Source organism: Peromyscus eremicus, chromosome 3 (assembly GCF_949786415.1).
Source record: "Peromyscus eremicus chromosome 3, PerEre_H2_v1, whole genome shotgun sequence".
Classification (NCBI taxonomy): domain Eukaryota; kingdom Metazoa; phylum Chordata; class Mammalia; order Rodentia; family Cricetidae; genus Peromyscus; species Peromyscus eremicus.
In genome coordinates, this window is record NC_081418.1 from 97,332,841 (window position 1) to 97,352,932 (window position 20,092).

The following is a 20,092-nucleotide window of genomic DNA, read 5'->3' on the forward strand; positions in this document are numbered from 1 at the left end:
TGAAGGTCATTATATAGAAGCAATGGGCTTCTGTTTATGAAATTAAATGAAGATCTAAGTCTACACAGAAAGCTAATCCTCTCTTAGAAAAATGATTTTCAGTCAGCCGGACAACAGGGTGTTATGAGGCTCTGCATTGATGTCTAAGAAATATCCTGAGCCTGGTGTTGGTTACCATGGTAACTGTTCCTGTTGACAATGCCAACACCCTCGGTGTTGATACTCATTTTTGCTAACTCGGGTGTGACATCTTCATAGCTCAAATGATGACAGAATATCAATTTCCTGAGGTCTGAAAACCTGAGGACAATTTGCTCCTGACTCACAAGCACAAACACACATGCAACATATATGTCCTCAGGCTGACACAGTCCAGATATGACCTCAAACCTACCTCACCCTGTGCACACTAAACCACTTGATACCCTCAAAACCACAAAGACAGATGCCCAAATCTCGCTACCAATGACTCAGAAGAACTCTGCGCACTCACAGCAAACGTCAATCATTTCCAGACTCTTGGTAACACTCCCTGGATACCAGCCTCCTTGTCTGTAGAAGGGTCCCTATGCCATGCACCCTGCCTTCAAGCTGGATCAGGAGAGGGCAAGAGAAGGAAGGCCTTTAGCTCGAGTGCTAAATTGCATTCCAGTGAATGCACTCACATGACCTTCAGCAAAGACCAGACCTGATTATCTGTCAGCCTCTTATAGACAGGGGCCCATACAAGCAGGGTGCCTTTGGGGAACCCGGGCTTTTCCAGCCATAGCTTATGAGATCACAGGGAACTGGACTTGCTGCACACGTAAGTAAGGGCCCGTAGGGAACCCAGGCTTGCTACATACCCTCTCCCCTCCCACCCTTTAGCTTATTTTTATTTTTAGACATGTGACCCATGTGGGTGAGGGGCATTTGTGAAACCCAGGCTTCTGCCACATGGGTGAGGGACCTGAGGGAACCAGGCTGTTGGCCACATGGATGAGGGACCTGGGAGAAGTTGGGCTTCCGGCCACATGCATGAAGGGCCTGAGGAAAACCAGGTTTCTGGACACATGGGTGAGGGGCCTGAGGGAACTGGGCTGTTAGCCATTTCCAGACTCAGAAGTCTAAGTTGAGCACTTGGCCTACAACTTTGCACCCTGAGGGGATCATGCAGAATGCCTGAGAGAATGGAATCTCCTCGGTGGGCTGAAAGAAAGAAGATTCCAGATGAGTCTTCAACCCTGTGAAGAGAGCAATGCAACATCTCTAATTCGGAATCTGTGGTGGTTCCAGAAGGGCCCAGGGGATGTGGGAGCTTACCTAACCTTCGTTCTGCTTGTGGAGACAGTTTTGCTTAACAAGAGTTCCAGCAATCTACTTAAGAGAAAAACTATTTTTGAAGGCCTTCCCGGGACTGCAGAAGCATCCATCAAACTACAGACACTAATATTAGCTATCTTAAATTCAATTTAAAAGGGATTTGGGGGGAGCTCTCTCTGTGCCAAAGTCAACCCACTTTCTAGTTACCGTGTGCATTTTCATACGCAAAAATCACGTTAACTTTTCAAATCTTTGTCAAACTTGTTACTCGGTTCTGATTTCCCGTGCCTCAGCTCCTGGAGAGATGTGTCAAAGTCACAGGGTGAGGGATGAAGCCTCACCAAGAGCCCCCAAAGGGGCTCAGCACAGAAGGCTACACAACTTCCACGCACCTTAGAACCCAGGCTAGGGGGCGGACCATGTGCAGGACCAAGAAGGATAAGAAGGCATTACGTTAAATCCTGGTGAAAGCTCTCTGGCCAGTGGGTTGTCAGGAAACGCTGTGGATACCCCTCTAAGACAGAGAAGACTCTTTTTCTATGGAAGGGCAAGTCGGTCCCTCATGCCAGGGGAAAGACCCCTTGGGGAGGAGGGTGGTAGAGCAGTGGAGGCAGAAGCAAGGGCTGGCTGGAAGGAGCTAGGGCTGACTCCTCCCTGATGGGGGCCTGGAGTTTGCCAGACGTTTCACCCCAGGCTGTCCCCCCTGCAGTGTGCACTGAGGGAGGAGGGGTGCACCCCCGAGGAGACCGCAGGAATGCCAAGCAGGGGAAAGGCGCCCCGAGCCAAGGGCTCCAGCAACCAGGATCCAATATCGGCGGGTGACTCCAGCCCCCGTAACAGGAGAGACCGTAAAGTATGTGCTGGGCTTCCCAACCCGCACACACAGCAAATAACCAATTACTCCAAATAGCTAACAGATTGCGGCTCTGACTTCCCTCCCCTCACCCCCACCCCACCCCATCCCCTCACTTGTCATTTGATGGGCGGTTTGTATGTGTTCAGAGAGAATGAGGGAATGAGGCACAAGGAAGACCCAAATGACGCTGGGGACAGGCATCAAACACCTAATCAGAGCTCGTGGCAGTCACAGAGACCAGCCTGCACCCATACCATGCACAACACAGATATGCTTAATGACGGGAGATTTGGCAACTGTTTGTAGTGAGTCTAACATCCCCAATACCATCAGTACACGTCCTTAGGAAACCTACATCTGTCTTCCTCAGTAGCTCAGCTGGTAGACACGGGAATAAGGTAAAAGTAGGAATATGGAGTCTGGGGAGAGGGTCAGTCAGTAAAGTCTTGCAAGCATGAAGACCCAAGTTCAACCCCTAGAACCCATATAAGAAGCTGGGCGTGGCAGCATGCCTGTAATCCTAGTGCTGGTGGAGACAGAAAGGTCTCTGGGGCTGGCTGGCTGGCCAGGCAAGCTTCAGGTTCAGTGAGAAACTGTCTCAAAAAAGAAGGTGGAGAATGGTTTAATAAAATGTCTGACATAGACCTATGGCCTCCATATGATGCACACACACACACACACACACACACACACACACACACACACCGAACATGGTTAAAGTTAACTCTCAAGTTCAGGGGTGCAGCCTCATAGCTCGAAGCTCGGAGACAAACTGCCTCTGGAAATGCTCCTTGCTCGTGAGCGACGCCCCGTAACTGATTGCTTTGGTCAAAAAACATCTACTTCAAAGTCCTGGGATAAATTGCTGTCGAGACTCATGAATCACAATAAGGCATTCTCTCCAAACTTGAAATTGAGGGAAATAAGGCTGTTCTTGGAGAAAGTGACCTTGATCTAAATGAGTGTTAGGTCAAGACAAGGAGAGGCAAGATCACCTCAATAGGAAAGAATGTCCTCCCATAGAGTCTTATTTCCTAGTGAGAAGAATGTGGGGATAGAAAATGAGGAGCAAGTGAGCTATCCTAGAAGAATGGGGAAAGAAGTCAGCCTTGAATAGAGATAGTGTTTACACAGCATCATCAGAGAAGCAAGGCTCCAAGCAATAAAGCCACCCCCACTTTCAGAGATAGATGTATCTGTCATTCTTGGTCAGCTACCACTAAATTTCTTACCCATTTCCAAGCACAAGTTGCCTCTCTACTTGTATGGCCTACAGGGAGGCCATGAGCTAGACCAATGTCCAGGGTCTCATGGACCAGGCAACCGTTGTTCTTCCTGCAAATGCATGCTGGAATTCTTCATATGGAAGCTTGAACAGGCTTAAGAGGTGCCATAAACTTTAGGATCTACTCAACCAACACTGTAAGAAGTTTCCCCGAGTGATGTTCCTGCCCAGATGGCCTAATGTAAAAGGTCAATCCTGCCTTACTTAGGAAACTCTTACACAGGAGTCCATCAGCAAGGACTGTGGCTCTGACTTCGTTCGATAATGTTTGCTGCCATAGTAAACACAGTCTTCGGCTCACAGAAAAACCCATGGTAAGTGCCTGTGGTTATGAGTTTCTTCTGCTTTCTTTCCCTCTGTTGAATTCCCAATTGGCAAAGTAAAACTCTAGCAGCTCTAAACTGTCCCCATCTTTGGCTGATCCGAGTTGACTTTAAAAAGGTCTGTGCATTCAGGGACAGGCTCTACTTCATCTCCCAGTGCTTAATGAGCAAGAGCCTCCTTCTGGAAGGCTAAGCAAAGGGGGGGAAGATGGCACCAATGGTCACAAGAAGGAAACCATCTGAGAACTGAGAAAACTGTTTCCCTGAGCCAAAGAGCCGAGTCCAAACCAGAACAAATGGCTTTGTTCATGTTCGTAGGACGTTTGGAGAAGATGCCACTGACAGGAAATCAGAGCGCTGGGTCCTGGAGGAGACAGAACCTGCTTGATGGAAAACAGGACTGTCAGATTTCAAATTGAAACAGATTTCGATTTCCAACTAAAAAGCAAACTAGACAACCAGAGAAATCTCCCCAGCATGCTCGTCACATCAACAGGCATCTTTTAAACCATCCTGATTCACTCTGGAGATGATGAGGGCACAAAGAGAATCTTTAGCAGCAAATGAGAAAGGAAAAATCTGGAGAAATGAGGAGCCAAATGCATAGGCTATGGAACCCCAAAAGCCACGGCTGAACATTCAGTTTTAAGTGAATCTGGGTTTGTAGTGTCTCCAGGCTTCTGGTAAAAGTAAACACACATCCTCTCTGGAAGAATGTGACTTCCATCCAGGCCTCAAAGAATTCTCAGATAAAGTTCCAAAGAGCATGAGTTCACAATCAAAAAATAGTGCAACACATGAGGAACGAGACACCGTAAGCCAGTGCCAGCGGGGATCAACCAGCTACAGAAGCAGACCCGTGAGAACAGAAAGCAGAAGCGTCAGAAATAACATGTGACCCAAAGGACCCTCCAGGAAACAAAAGACAGACAGAGACCCTCGAAATTAAACAGACTGGAGAAGAAAGAACCTTAAAAAAAAATGTAAATCTTGAGATGAAAAACTCAGTAAACTGGGTTAAATATCAGATCACAAACTAGTAACATCAAATAAACAGAAGACGAATCTTTAGAAATCAGCCTAAGTGTATCATCAAGAAACAACCGTGGGGGCTGGAGAGATGGCTCGGTGGTTAGGAGCATGTGCTGCTCTTACAGAGGACCCCAGTTCAGCTGCCAGCACACAACCATATGGAACTCCAACTCCAGTGGGATCCAATGCCTCCAGCCTCGTTGGGCACCTGCACTGCCATGTGCATACCCACACACACATACACATATTTTTAAAATACCATAAATCTTTTTGTAAAAAAATCATTCCCAGGACTGGAGAGATGCTCGGGAGTTAAGAGTGCTTGCTGCTCTTCCAGGGGACCAAAGTTTGGTTCCCAGCACCCACATGGGATGGCTCACAACTGTCTATAACTCCAATGCCCTCTTCTGGTCTCTGTAGACACTTGTATACACACAGACACACACATGCACATAAATAAATAATATAATAAATCCTTTTAAAAAGAAGAAATTAACAGAGTAAGCCTCAGTTTCTGCAGGACCCCTAGGTGGTCATAATCTAAAGATGTTCAAGCCTTTATCTATGATTATATATAATCTGCATATAACCTACACACATTCACCTGCATGCTGTCAATCATCTCTACATTGCTTGTAACGTGCAGTGTGCAGCAAATGCCTTGCAAATGGTTATTAAACTGCATTGAGTGACTGTGTGTGTTTGCCATGGTCACAATCATTTTTCAAATATTTTCAATCTGTGTTGTTTACATCTGTGGATGCAGAAGCCACAGATAAAGTATCAGATGTAACATGCAAATTTAGTTGGCACGGAGAATTGAGATGGTCTACGGTGTGTCTCCTCAGAGCTTCAGATGGAATGGTCAGAAGAACAGGGACTAGATAAAGTTTGAAGAGATGACAATTGAGAACTACCCAAAACCAATGAAAATGGAAGTCTTCAGAGAGAGGCACTGTTGACAGAAATAACTTCAGTGAAACTGGAGTCCTCAAAACAGGGTGAAATAAAAGTTATTTTCAAACAATTAAAAAGCAGAAAAGCCTGAAATAAACTGATTCCCACATAAGAATTTCAACAGATTCTACTTAATTAAAAAGTAAAATAAAAGGAAGAAGGCTACTGCACAAAAAGAATAGTAAATTTGAACACAACTAAAAAGAAAACTGATTACTTAAAAAAATAAAAACAGGCTCAAATGTGACTTACAAGATGAGACTGGAATGTGCAACAAAAGTGTGAAAGTATTTGGAGAGCATTCGGTTCTTAATCATATCCTGGAAGAAGCTATAGATGTGAATTAATTCAGACTTTGCTAAGTCAAAGATGCAGGTCAAGATTAAATAAGGCAGGGCAGTGGTGGCACTTGCCTTTAATCCCAGCACTTGGGAGGCAGAGGTAGGCAGATCTCTGAGTTCGAGGTCAGCTTGGTCTACAGAGCGAGTTCCAGGACAGCCAGGGCTACAAAAAGAAACCCTGCCTCAAAAAAACAAAACAAAACAAAAAAAGATTAAATGAGGTTGGTGTGTGGCACACTTCTAATACCTTGATTTCAGGAAGCTGTGACAGAAAGACCTCAAGGGAGGGCCAGCCTGGGTCACCTAGTGAAAGACTGTCCCAAACAACAAACAGAAGGACTCTACATAGTCACTCACACAGCTTCACAGGGCAAGTGAGAGGGGAAGTGAAGGGAGGGTGGATTCTTACATCTTAGAAATGAGAGAGTTCAGGAGGTATAACTCATTGGTAGGGTGCCAGCTTGGCATGCTCAAGGCCCTGAATTCAGTCCCCAATACCAGGGGAGAGAGGGATGAATGAATGGAGGGAGAGAAGAAGGGAGAGAGAGATATAAAAAGATAAAGCTGATAGAAACACGAAGTAAGATGGCAAAATCAAATAATCAGTAAAAACTGGCAGGATGATGCGTTTTTAAAGACTAGAGAATCCAGGTGGAGTGACCCATGTCTTTAATCCCAGGCCTCAGGAGGCAAGGGCAGTTGAGTGTGAGTTTGAAGCCAACCTGGTCTACTCAGCAAGTTCCAGGCCAGCCAGGGCTGTAGCCCTGTGTACTGTGTACATACGTACGTGTGTGTGTGTGTGTGTGTGTGTGTGTGTGTGTGTGTGTGTGTGTAGAGAGAGAGAGAGAGAGAGCACAAATTGCTCTTGTAATCCAAGTTAAATTCCCGGCACCCATGTCAGATGGCTCACAACCACCTGTAATTACAGCTTCTGGAGATCCGACACCCTCTTCTGGCCTCCACAGGCACCTACACTTATGTGTACATACCCACACACAGACTCACACACATAGTTTTTCAAAATTAAACAAAACAAAGGAACCCAAGTTTTGATAACACATTAACAAAGTGTCTTAAGTGGGTGTTTAGCCTGTAAAACACATTTGAAGAACACACATTCTTCACTCTTACACGAACAAGTCATAAAAATGGACCTTTTCCTGGGCCATAAAGGTCATTCCTGAGTATTATTACACATAGACTCATCCTCTGGGCCACAGTAAAGCTAAGCTAAGCCAGTATCAACAACAACAGAAAGATAAATTGAAACATAGTTTAGGAACTTCCAAAATGTTTTCAGACAACTCAGGTGTCAAAATGAAATAAGAAAATATTCAGAACAGAAAAATGGCAAAAATACTGCTTGCCAAGTCCTGTGGGAAGCATAACACAATACTTAACAGGGAATTTTATAGCCTTCAATGTTTACATAGAGGTTAAAAATATAATAAACACCCCAAATAGGAGGAAGGAAATAATAAAAATATTAATCAGCTAGGAAATAAGGAAACAAAATGAAAGATCAACTCAAAAATTGATTCTTTGAAAATGATTAAAATAATCTGATAATGAGTGACAAGAATAATAAAATAAAATCCCGGGAATAAAGGTGACATGGCTTGATGGAGAAGAAAAACTAGAAAAATTGAGAGGGCATTACAAAAAATTGCTATGCCAATATTTGGGGAGGAAATGGATACATTCCTATAAAACATAAATCACCAAAAGTGACTCACCTAGAAGCCGAAAATCTCAGAGGTCCTATAAAGATTCTTACAATTACAACAGCAGTTTAAAATATCCCAAGAAGAATGCTAAGTCTAGACAGCTTTACAAGTGAGTTTGCCAAACACAGGCAACAATGATGCCAGGCTTATTCTGTCTTCTTGGAGACCAGAGAAAGTTCATTCTCACCCAAACTCCTTACAAGATGACTGTTACCTAGACACTGAAGCCTGAACGGCGTTAAGGAAGACATCTCAAGCAGTCAGCAATCACCAAAACTGAGGCAAAAAGAAATCCTGGGGCCATGCACATGCTTTAAATCCCAGCACTTGGAAAGCAGAAGCAAGCAGATCTCTGTGAGTTCCAGGACAGCCAGGGCTACACACGGAAAAAAAGAAAGAAACCAAGACAGACAGAATTAAATCTCTGCAGATGGAATCTGGCAACACAGAAAAAAGAAAATAGGCCATGGCCAGGGTGCCATGTTTCAGACATGTGAAGCTGCTTCAGAACTGCAAGAAAAGGAACGTAAGTGAAAATGCTTCACAGGAACAGGACAAAGAAGAAAAATCACATGACCATTTCAACAGCTACATGAAAAGCATTCAATAAAGCAGAATTCCTGATAATGAACATTAACTATCTTGTCATCATTCAGCTCATAAGTTTCATATTCCTTTGTGAGGCAAAATTATTCATTTAAGAAAAAACAGGATCAGAAAAGAATACTTTCAATAATCAATCACATAAAACACCCACCTAGAGGTCCTAGTCAGTGCAATAAAGCAGGAAAAAGAAATAATAAAGATAAAAGACACACAAAAAATGATTAATTACAAATTAAATAACTGACTAAAACTCAGAACACTTGAGTCAAGAGAATTAATAAGAATCTTAGCGAAGATTCTGAAAATATGTATAAGGGTTGATTTCATTTACATATGAATAGCAAATAACTGGGAAATGCACCACTAAAGAACAAGAAGGTCATGAAAATGTGGCACATCTACAGGATGGAGTTTTATTTGGCTACAAAGAAGAATAAAATCACTTTCAGGAAAATGGATTAATCTGGAAAGTATGGCATTAAGTGAGTGAGGTGATTCAAGCTCAGAATAAGAAAAACCGCATGTTCTCCTTCATATGCAGATCTAGCCTATAATGTAAACACACACACAGAAAGAGAGAGGGAGGAGAGAGAGAGGGAGATTTAAAAAGTCAATCCTCAGGCCGCAGTGACTGCTGCAGAGTAGAGGCAGTAGTGGCAGGTGTGGAAGACACGTGGGGAGCTGGTGTAACTCTGGCATCAAAGCTGAATTAAGACATCCCAAGAGACACTAGCAAAGGTGCAGAAATCCTAAATAAGTAGCAGCAAGTCTGACTCAAAGTATATAAGAGAATTTCTCTTGTCCGGGATGGACAGACACCCTCCACGGTCTGCCACATAAAGGCCAGGGCCAGCTGAAGGCCTGCAGCTGCTCCTGCATACCCTCTGCAGCTCCCAGCAAGCAAGCTCTGTTTGTGACCACGGTCAGCTGTGCTTGTGACCACGGTCAACTGTGTCTGCTTCCAACCTCTTCACACCAGCTGCACTAACAATGTAATGACACAAATATGACAAAAAACAAAAACAAAAAACTATAAAATTTGAATTGAATGCTTTCAGATTTTTTTCAAAAATACAAACAAAATGGCATACAAAATGGCAGACAGATCTTAAATTTTCAAAGAACTCCACACTCCAATGTTTTTGTAGCATCGTTACAGTCTTCTCAAACATTAATAAACTAAAGGCTAAAAATCACAGACATTACATGTTGGCCGTGGTTTTAAATGAAAGGATTAACAGCCCTCCGTTCAGCACAGTCAGAGCCAAAGAGAGCTTGGCTTGTGGCAAATGACTGGGAGATGAGCATGCACACTGGGGGGGGGGGGGGGCTACATGTCAGTGTTCAATAACAGGAGCTTCATGATCCAGTCTAACCAACTTGTCCCACCAGCCAGCTGACCACCCGTTTGTCTGGGAAAAGAGGATTTCAGCCTGAGTCAGCTAGGAGTGCTTGACAGACAGCAAGGCTTGGGTTTACCCCATGAACATGGGGCCGTTGTGCTTTATATTACCAGAATAATGTAAAGAAAGGTATCATCTTCATAAATACCAAATGATATTGATAAGACTGAACACTTATTTTTCCTTGGTGTGTTGCGGGGGGCGGGGGGATGCGCACATGTATGTGCAGGTATACAAGCCCATGTATCCATGCGGAGGCTGAAGGAAGACAACAAGTGTCCTGCTCTACCACCCTCTACCCTATTCCCTTGACACGGGTCTCTCACTGAAGCTGGAGCTAAGATGGCCACCAACCAGCCCTGGGGAATCGTCTTGTCTCTGCTCGCCACACCCCCCACACGTGGCCATGCCTGGCTTTTTATGAGGATGCTGAGGATTTGAACTGGGGTCCTTAGGGCTTGTGCAGCAGGCCCTCTTAGCTACTGAGCCACCCCCCAGGCCTCACCCCAAGTTTAAGCTATTAGAAGACTGACAATAAAAGACCAAATCTTGACAAAGCCAAGACGATCTGAAACAGGTAGTTGTTACCGTAACTAACAGAAAATAACAGAGCTGTTCTCATAAATTAGTGGCGAAATAACTTTGCTCAGTGCCAGCTCTACTGTCAAATATTATTCTGAAATGGGGAATAATAAAGACACAGCTTTGAGGAATAAAGCCCGGTTTGTTTGAACAATCTTAGCCATCTAGAAATTTTCTTCAATCAATAAAGACTGAGGAAAGGGCTTAATAAAGAGATAGTCGCAATATAAGTATGCAAAAGTAATGTTTCAGGAGCTGGGCGTAGCTTGGGGTTAATGCACTTGCCAAGCATGCAGAGGGTCCTGGGCTTAATTCCTGGCACAGAAGAGAAGAAAGGAGAGGAACGGGGAGGGGAGTGGAGGGAGATTTCCTAGCAAGAATTATAGTCACAAAAAAGAAAGATATTCCACCGAGAATAGTAATAAAGGCTACAAAATGCCTAGGAATAGATTAAATGACCTGACCTACAGATAGTAAACTAAGATTTCTAGGGATGTAAGAAGAACAGGTGAGGATTAACAAATCAAGTGTCCGGTGATGAGCAGTTAGCACTTCCAGAGGGCCCAGGCGACATTCAGCCATCTTTAAAATGTAGAATATAGAGTGGGAGAGCAGTCACACTGCACTTTTAAGCTTTCTAATGCAGATTATAAGAAAATGCAATATGATTCTAACATTGTAAAACTCAAAGTATAAACAAGTACATAAAAGAGACCTAAAAACACAGGCATGTCTAAACAGTCTTAGCAGCAAACGGAGATGTGGATAGCTTTCCCTCTGCCCTGCACTCTGTGTTTTCTGTATTTCCCACAAAAGATAATTCAGAAAGAAGCCTGGACGTTGTAGATCAGCAGAGGCAGAAAGAAAGTAGCCCGGATGGGCACTACAGTGCTGCCATTGGCCCAACCACTTGGATCTCAGGACCCACCAGGACCCACCAGGACCCACCAGGAGTCCTCAGCCACACACATACACTCATGTTGGGAGTAACAAGGAAGACTAGCAGCTGCCATCTGAAGAACCTTCTTGGGCCCAAGTCCCAAAGGGCAGAACTGAAGGTAGGGACGTGCCTGCTTCCTCTGGCCCTCACAGCCAGACCGAAGCCCAGCCCACCTGGGTAACCAGGACTGAAGTAAGGCTCAGAAGGAGCAGGACATTGATCAGAGGCAGAGATTTAGGAACTACACCCAGGACCTCCCCCCCCCCCGCCCCTCCATGGTTATGCCATGCTCAGGAATGCCTCCTCTCCTCCTTATCCCAGATCTGTGCAAGGAAAATGGAGCCAACAAATAATGAACAATACCTACATGAGGACTGGACGGAGAAGACCTCAGGTTAGTGGGGGCCAAGCTTGACAGCCCATCTGTGAGCTACAAATTAAACATGCCAGTTAGTGACAGGATTTGAGGGCAAGATTTGAGGACCTGTGACAGGGAAGGTTGGCCAGCTCTGAGGGAGTAGGGCTCTCCCCACCCCCTTCCCCTCCAGGAACCCTCTGCACCAGCTGTGTGAAGACTTTGCTGTCCCCAGCTGGACAAGCCCAGCTCCATGACCCAACCATTTACATGACCTTGGATAGCTCCGTGACCTCCCTGAACCGCAATGACCCAGAGCAACAAGGAGAGGTGCGTCAGTCTAAACGTGACGAAGACCTCGCCAGGCTAGTTTGCTCTCCGGCTGCAATCTAATTGCCTTTGCTGCCCCTGCTCAGGTGCCACCTACTCAGCCACTCTCCCTGCCTTTCTCAAACCTGCCTGCTCCAGGGACATTTCTGGTCCCCACCATCTGCTCCTTCTGTCACTAACATACCCAGACCTGCTGGGTAAGGTGGCCAAGCACGGTCAAGATCCTCAGCTTCCATCCTCTGGGAGCTGAGGACCACACGACTCCCCAGGCCTACACGAAGGAAGCTGAAGGAGTCTCACAGTACACCCCTGCTGCCTGCCCTGGAAATGACTTCCCACCACAAACCCTCGGTTGGTATCTCTAGGACTGTAATCCGATGTCTTAGAGGAGAGCCTCAGACATGCTCGGAGGCCATGGCAAGGGGCCAGGGGGAGAGGTGAGGGCTCAGGTGGGTGAACAGCCTCAAAAGGGTGGACGAAGCAGGGCAGGGGTGCAGAGGAAGAAGGAAACAGCAGATCTGGGGGTGGGGACAGAAAACAGGCCCTGCAACAGGGGAAATGGGAGGTGAGGCTGGAGAAGCCGGGGTCAGTGGGGACCCACAGCCACCAGCACCAGCCTCCCTCTTCAATGATCCAGAGGCTCCAAGAGGATCCTGAAAAAGGGAAGCCCAGGCCAGGCTCCCTTCCTGTGCAAGAAGAGAGGTCGGGTGTAGGGCAGAAGTGAGGAGAGACTCCGTTGAGACCTGGAGTGGGGTTTTGACTCCCACCCTCTCCTCTGTGTAGGAAGCATCACCGAGGAGCTCCAGAGCCCAAGTCCGGGAAGGAAGGAAGGCAGATTAAATGGCAACCAGCCGGGGCCGCTGGCCAATATTGGGTACAGTAGGACCTTCCAGAACAGACGGTGAGTTTCTCCAGCAGCCCCCAGATGGCCAAAGACGCCTCTGTCCCTCCCCTTCTTGCTCTGACCCCTCAGCGGCCTCACCGTTATTTTGAAAGTGTTCCTTTTTAAAGAAGGTGAGAGGGGTACAGGCAGGTCATCAGAGCCAAAGGAACACACGCAGCTAAACATAGTGCCAAGCTCCGTGCAGCTGCAGAAATTACACACTCCCCTTCGGGCCGGGGCCATAATTTGCTGCTCTAATTCCGGGGCCGTGTTTCCACCTTCACGGCAGCCTCGAGACTAAAAGCGGAGCAGTGAGCTCCAAATTAGCCTGAGCCTGAGAGCTGCCCACGCCCCAGCCCACCGTGAGGGAGAAGGTCCCCACCATGTTCTCAGGGCTTCTCCACGCCACCTGCCAACTGTGTCTTCAGTAATACACACCCCACACACGTGTACATGCATAGTGCCTTATCACATACACACACCTCACCACACACACACACACACACACACACACCACATCTACCACTGACATATCCACACATACCTGCAATAAACATACACACTACCTTACCACATACACACACACCACCTTACCACATGTATACACCACTTCATCACACACATACCAACCAACCTTACCACATGTACATAATACTACCTCACCACACGCATGCTTTACCACACACATTACCTTATCACATGTATATACCACCTTACCACATACATACTACCACACCACATGCATACACACACACACACACACACACACACACACACCCTTACCACACATCATCTTATCACATATACACTACCTTAATGCACACACATATACACATACCACCTTACTACACACACACACACACACACACACACACACACACACACACACACACACAACTTTGCTATGTAAACACACATATCACCTCCCCAAGATGGTATGTTCCTGCCAGATGGTATATTCAAAAAGAATGGGACTCAGGCTTCTCCCATCAAAGCAAGCTGGTCCCTTTTTCTTATCTTCTTCCTCTTGTCATCCTCTTCTTCATGTTCCCCTGCCATCTCCCAACCTAGGCAAGGCCAGCCTTGCTGTGTGGCACACCTCCAGCAGCCCAGCTCCCAGCCACACACCTCTCTGCCCACTGCTCCAGTCAGAGTGGCCATGTGTTGACATGGAGCACAGGCCTAGCTCTGGCTCTGAATCTTGCTCAGGCCCAGCCCTGGGCCCCTCACGTCAGGGCCAGGCGTCTGTCCAGCCTGGGCTCCTCACTGTCTACCTCTGGCTGTGCTTGTAGCCAACAGGGCCCAAATATTCCCTCGTCACCTAAACTTGTGAACACTGAAGGTCACACACAGAGAGCAGCGGTCCTGCCGGGAAGCCATTACTTAGTTGTATCTCAGACAGGCCTGTGAAGGGGGCAGGAAATAGGAGCTGGGGGGGGGGAGGGAAGCCAGGGCTTGGGACTCAGCTACAAATACCCATCCATGAGGAAGACAAAATATAAACTTGTACTGACATCACTGTAGAGCCATCTCAAATTTCCGTTCAGGTTTCCCTGCTAGGAAACATTCTTCCTCAGACCCATGCAGACAATGGGTGAATTATCTGTTTTTTCTTCCATGCATTTATACATACTTTTTTACATACATGTACACACATACATACATTTATACATACATACATACATGTATACATACATACATATACCCATCCATCTACCCATTTATCCATCTGTTCACCCATCTATCCATCTACCTGTCTATCCATCCATCTGTTCACTAATTCATCTACCTCTCCATCCATCCACCCAACCACCCATCAACCTACCTATCCATGCATCCACTCATCCATCCGTCCATATGTCCATCCACTCATCCATCCATCTGTTCATTCATCTGCCTATTCACCCATTCATCCTCCCATCCTCTCATCTATCCATTAATTTATTCACCCATCTAGCCATCCATCTGTCTACTCTCTAGCCACCTATTCATCCATCCATCCATCCATCTATCCATTATCCATTCATTCATCTACCATTGGCCATCTAGACAGATTCTCATTGAACATCTCCTCTAAATCAGGCCCTGTGCTGGACATTGGGGACATATAAAGGAAGGCAGCCTAGTTGCTGTCATGCATTTAGTCCAGAGAAGATGCTGAGACTCAGAGAGACATGCAGGACTTAGAGCTGATGCAGTGGCCAAGATCCTGCCAGAGAAGTGGTGAGCATTCCTAAGTTGAGTCTCAAATAATGAACTGAGCAAGAGAACAAAGGCAAAGGTTGTCTCAGCAGACAGGCTAGCAGAGCAGAGCCCTGGTGAGTGCTACAAGCTGAGGGATGAGGGCTTGGGGCTTCTGACGCTTTCTTAGCACTGGTGAAACTGTAGAGCAATACTTCCAGCCTCTGCAGCAGCAGCAGCATGGCTCCAGGAGCAAACACTGGAGGTGTTCCTGTGGAAGTAGCGGGAAGATGGGAAATTGGGAAAGTGGCAGAAAATGGCACTCAGTATTTCCAGGGACCACCTCAGAACTGAGCTCTAAGGATCTTGGGGCCATCTCAGCACTCAGGTTTGTTCTTGTGTGCAAAGCTAAGATTTAATGGGTGGTTTGAAGAGTACAGAGCCTAGCTGAGTGTCACTTGTTAATCCATCTATCCATTAATAAGTGTCTATCCAACCATTGACACACACACACACACACACACACACACACACACACACACCCATCTATTCACTGCAGCCTGAGGAGAGGATGCCATCAAACAGGCTATGAGGCTCTGCCTCAGGTAGCCTGAAGTTTTAGGAGCACTGAAGGCATCAGGTGTGTGAGCAACAGCATGCACAGCCACAGAGGAGGGTGGCAGCCTGAGCAAGTTCAGACCATTGTTCACAGTAGGGCTTTCTCCACCTCTCTTGGGGCAAGTACTGGATGGGATGCAGAGCCCATCTAGGGCCCAAGATAGGAACAGTGCTCCCTTGGGTAAAATATGTCATGGGCTTCCTGCCATATGCCTTGACATGTCCTGTGGTCACCAGCAGGCCCTAGGTTACAGAGTTCCAGCAAAAGAACGATTGACTGCAGCAGGTTGCAACAACTTTCCCCCAAATCCTCCCTTCCTGGTCCTGGAGGTGGGGGATAAGCAAGACATACACAGTCCTAAACACAGCCCGCTCTCTCTAAGTTACATCCACGGAGCTGCCGAGCATGAGATCCCAGAACAATCTTCCCTCAAAGAAGAGACACTCCCTCCCATCTCCTTCTCACTGAGGGATCTCAGACAGAAAGGCTTCAATGCAGCCCCAAGGGAGATGTTCCATTTTCCCCGCATGCTTCCAGAAAAAAAGTTTAGCTCTTACCCTAAGGACTACACACCCCTTCTCCAACCAGACTGAAAGTCCCTACTCAGGCCCTTCCATCAGGCAGCACCCAGCCACCAGGGTATAGAGGGGTAGGTATAATGGCTATATGGTAGGGAAGGAGAGGGGAGGGGAGGAGCTAGAGATGAGGAGTGCAGGGTGGGGAAATTAAGGCCAGCTCCTTGGGGTTGGGGCAGGAGGGAGCTGCCATCTTCCCTATCCTACCTGGACAGGGATGAGAGGCTCCTTGTCGTCAATGTCGATAAGCACATCCTCCCCAGGGCTGAGAAGGCTCACATCATCTGCAGGAAGAGCAAGTCCACTCCCATGAGGGACTCGGGCAAGGGACTGTCACCAGACCCCTCAATCTCACCACCCCTCATACCCTTTTTCTCTCTGTCCCCGGCCCTTCCTTTTCCTGAATCTAGTCCCCATCTTCCTCCATTTCCCACCTCCTCTTCCTCTCCCTCTGCGCCTCCCCCCTCGGCTCCTCCCCCACCGCCACCCCTATTTTGAACCGTGCTTCCCACCCACAAGTAGGCTCACTTGCTCCAGATGTGCCAACCTGAGGAAGGAAAGACCCCCCCACCTCTGGGCCAGCTAAGCAAAGGCCACCTCTCCCTCTTTACCTGGGCCGCCCTGTGGGGAAGGACTTTCTGCTGAGTACGGGTCACACAGGAATTTCTCCAGGGAGCGAATGGTGCACTGGCCCACTACTGGCCGGCGGCCAAACTGACGATTATCAATGACCTTGACCACAATCGGGGGACAGTAGAGGTCCTCTCGTGGCAACATCTGGAGAGAGGAGAAGAGGGACGCTCTAAACATGGGCCTCAGCCCATTTCTGGGGAAGGAGTGAGGGAGAGCACTCACAGGCAGGACCAAGGGACAAAGAGTAACTCTGAGTCCCCAAGAGCCCCAAATCCAACATGGTGGCCAGCAGCCAGTGCTAGCCAGTGGGACAGAGGCCACACCCCTTTCTGTCTATCCTTGGCTGCTGTGTGTGGAGGCTGGCTTTCCCACAGCTTTACCTCCAAGCACACCCAGGTCAGCCTGAACTCTGAGCAAGTCTATTTTCTCTGAACCTGCACAGCTTGGGGGGTAAGGGGGAGTTGGGCTGCAGCTCAACATTTCTTACAGACAGTCCCCCCCAAGTGGATACTCAGGAGTTGGCTTGCAGACCCAGATTCTTCTCCCCCCACCCCAAAAGCACTTTGAACACAACTTGAAATAATTTATATGCACTCCTTCAGTGGCGTCTTGGCTAAGCCAAGAGAAGGCTCCTGTTGACAGCCACTGGGCCTGGAATTTCTATCGTGCTTTCATCTTGCAAACTATTTTCCTTTTCTCAGACTTGACTTACATCGGCCACTGGGCCCAGGCAGCCCAGGGAGCTGGGGAGGCCTAGGGGCTGAGGAATGGAGGGATGAGGGGTGGGAGACTCAGGGTTCAGGGCTCAGGGCTGGGGGCTGATTCTAAGGACTAGAAGTCTGAAGAGTGGAAGGCCAGGGATTGGGAGTCAAGAACCAATGGCAGAGGACTGTGGGGAGGCGGGGAGCAGGGACTGGGGCTAAGATCTGTAGGGATGGGGGTGGGGGACTAGGGGCTGAGAGATCAGAAGCTAGGAGGCCAGTGAGGACAGGGGTTGGGAGACCATGGACTAGGACCACACTATGGAGTTTGAGGGCTATGGGGGCTGAGAGCTGAAGCTACAGATTCTGAGAGCCAGGGTTAAAGGTTGGAGGCTGGGAGCTGAGGATATGGTAGCTGACAGGCAGGGTTGGGAGCTAGGGCTATGAATTGGGAGTCAAGACTAAAGACTCAGGGGCTGGGGCACTGAGGACTTGGGGATGAACACTGAGAGATCAGAGGCTGGAGAAATGGAGGTAGAGGACTCAAGGCAGAGGCTGGGAGCTGATGAATGGAGATCAGGGGCTGGAGAAATGGAGGTAGAGGACTCAAGGCAGGGGCTGGGAGCTGATGAATGAGCATCAGGGGCTGGGGTATCAAAGGCTGGAAAGCCAAGGGCTGGGGGCTAAAAGTTGATTGTTGGGGACCCAAGATTGAAGACTTGGGGGCCAGGGTCTAAAGAGCCTGGGCCTGAAAGCTGAGAATTAGGGGGCCAAGGGCTAGGGCCTGAGAGCTGGAAGTGAAAGGCTAGGGCCTGAAAGTTTGGGGCTAAGGAATAGGGAACTGAGGACTAAGACAGGGCTGACAGCTGAGGGCCCAATGGCCTGGGAACAGGGGACTGAGGAACCAGAACTGGAGAGGAGGGACTGGAGGTTGAAGGTTTCTTTGCAAAGCTCAAGCTAAAATAGAAGCAGGGAAAGTGGGGGGGGAATGTCTGAAGGTCAGGCCTGGAGGGTCCCTGGGAAGAGGCCATGGCCATGCAAGCCTTCCCTACAGGAATAGATTGAGAACGGCTCCTGAGGCTTCTGCTGACCCGGGATCAGGCAGGAGGGGACAGTAGCCATGTGTGCTGCACACAGGGCTAAAACCTTCCATCAGACAAGAAGTAATTCCTGTTTTCACAGAAGCTGTAGAGGTGATAGAGCGCACACGCACGTACACACACACACACATGCACACACACACACACACACACACACACACACACACACACACACACCCCTGGGCCTTTCTGAGAACTGGAGCTGAACCCCAGGGTTGCTGGGATCATGAAGTCACTCCATCGCTCAGGGTTATGGAAGGGAACAGTTGGGAGGTAGAGCTTACCACTTCCATGAACAGGGTGCAGACATCAAAGTTAGGATTCTTCCGAAGGTTTCTGATGACACAGGACTGCACTGTCTGGCCACCACACTCCACCACGAGGCTAGGGGAAGAGATGCTGGCCATCTGATAGCTCTTCATGTTCCTCAGGCCCCAGGCCAGGATCTGGGGACAGAGAGGGGAGAGCAGCTGAGCAGGGCTGGAGCAGGAAGTGGGAAGGCCAGGCCAGCAGCCCTTGTCCGACAGCCAGGCTCACCTCGATGGCTGTGCGCTGGAGAGCTGGTTTGATGTTCTGGGGCACCATGTAGATGTTGGTCTCCCTCTGGGGTGGTGGGTAAGGCAAGTCTGTGTCCTCCGTCTGCAGGGGACAGCAAAGCAGAAAAGAGACCACAGTGGGGGGAAGGCCAGGGCAGTGGGACTAGAGAGGACAGGAAGGCAGAAGGCAACGGCATGCATTGAGAGATGTAGGATTGGAGAAGAACGAAGCTCGAGGTGGGCAAACAGGCAGCAAAAATGAGGGTGCTGGATCAGCCTCAGCTGGGCACTGGGCTGTCCAGGATCAGAATGCACACATCTTCGCACAAGGCCAAGCTGTCCTCCCATAACACAGAGCGTCAGTGAGATAGCCAGATCTCCCCCCTCTACAGCACATACATGTGAGCTCACATATGAATGCACTCAGATGCGGACATGAGCATGCACACCCACCTGCTCCATCCTGGCCCACCTACTTCCGTCTCTCAGTTGCTTCCCTCCATGCTTGCTCTCCTGCCCACCAGCGGAGACACACCCTGGTTTCTAGCCAGACACCCTCTAACCCCTAACCCCATATTCACATCAGCAAGAACAGAGCATGCTCATAGGAAGCCAGGAAGAAGAGAGCAAAGGTAAATGAGACACAGGAATGTGAGGCCCCTGTCCTTATAGACAAGGGATATAAGGCCACCATCAGTGGCACTCCAGAGGAGGCTCCCTCACCAGCCCGGACCAGAGATGAGAGATGCATGTGGTGATGCTGGACTGCTCAGGGGGTTCCCAAGGGAGTTGGGCAGGAAACACTAAGAGCCTTGTGTTAAGCAG

At 48.2% G+C, this 20,092-nt stretch overlaps 1 protein-coding gene across 7 annotated transcripts in view; it reads right to left on the reverse strand.

Moving 5' to 3' along the window:
- Dysf (dysferlin) overlaps positions 1-20,092 on the reverse strand; it is a 201,702-nt gene that overhangs the window by 43,071 nt on the left and 138,539 nt on the right. For 4 of the 7 annotated variants that reach the window (XM_059258091.1, XM_059258087.1, XM_059258093.1 and 1 more), the window contains 4 exons: positions 19,269-19,370; positions 19,016-19,177; positions 16,909-17,074; positions 16,505-16,581 (listed from right to left, as the gene is read on the reverse strand). In XM_059258091.1, the coding sequence (XP_059114074.1) occupies positions 16,505-16,581; positions 16,909-17,074; positions 19,016-19,177; positions 19,269-19,370 (507 nt within the window). Of the gene's footprint in view, positions 1-11,721; positions 11,785-16,504; positions 16,582-16,908; positions 17,075-19,015; positions 19,178-19,268; positions 19,371-20,092 lie in introns of all 7 variants that reach the window. The other 3 variants (XM_059258090.1, XM_059258089.1, XM_059258092.1) reach the window with 1 other exon arrangement.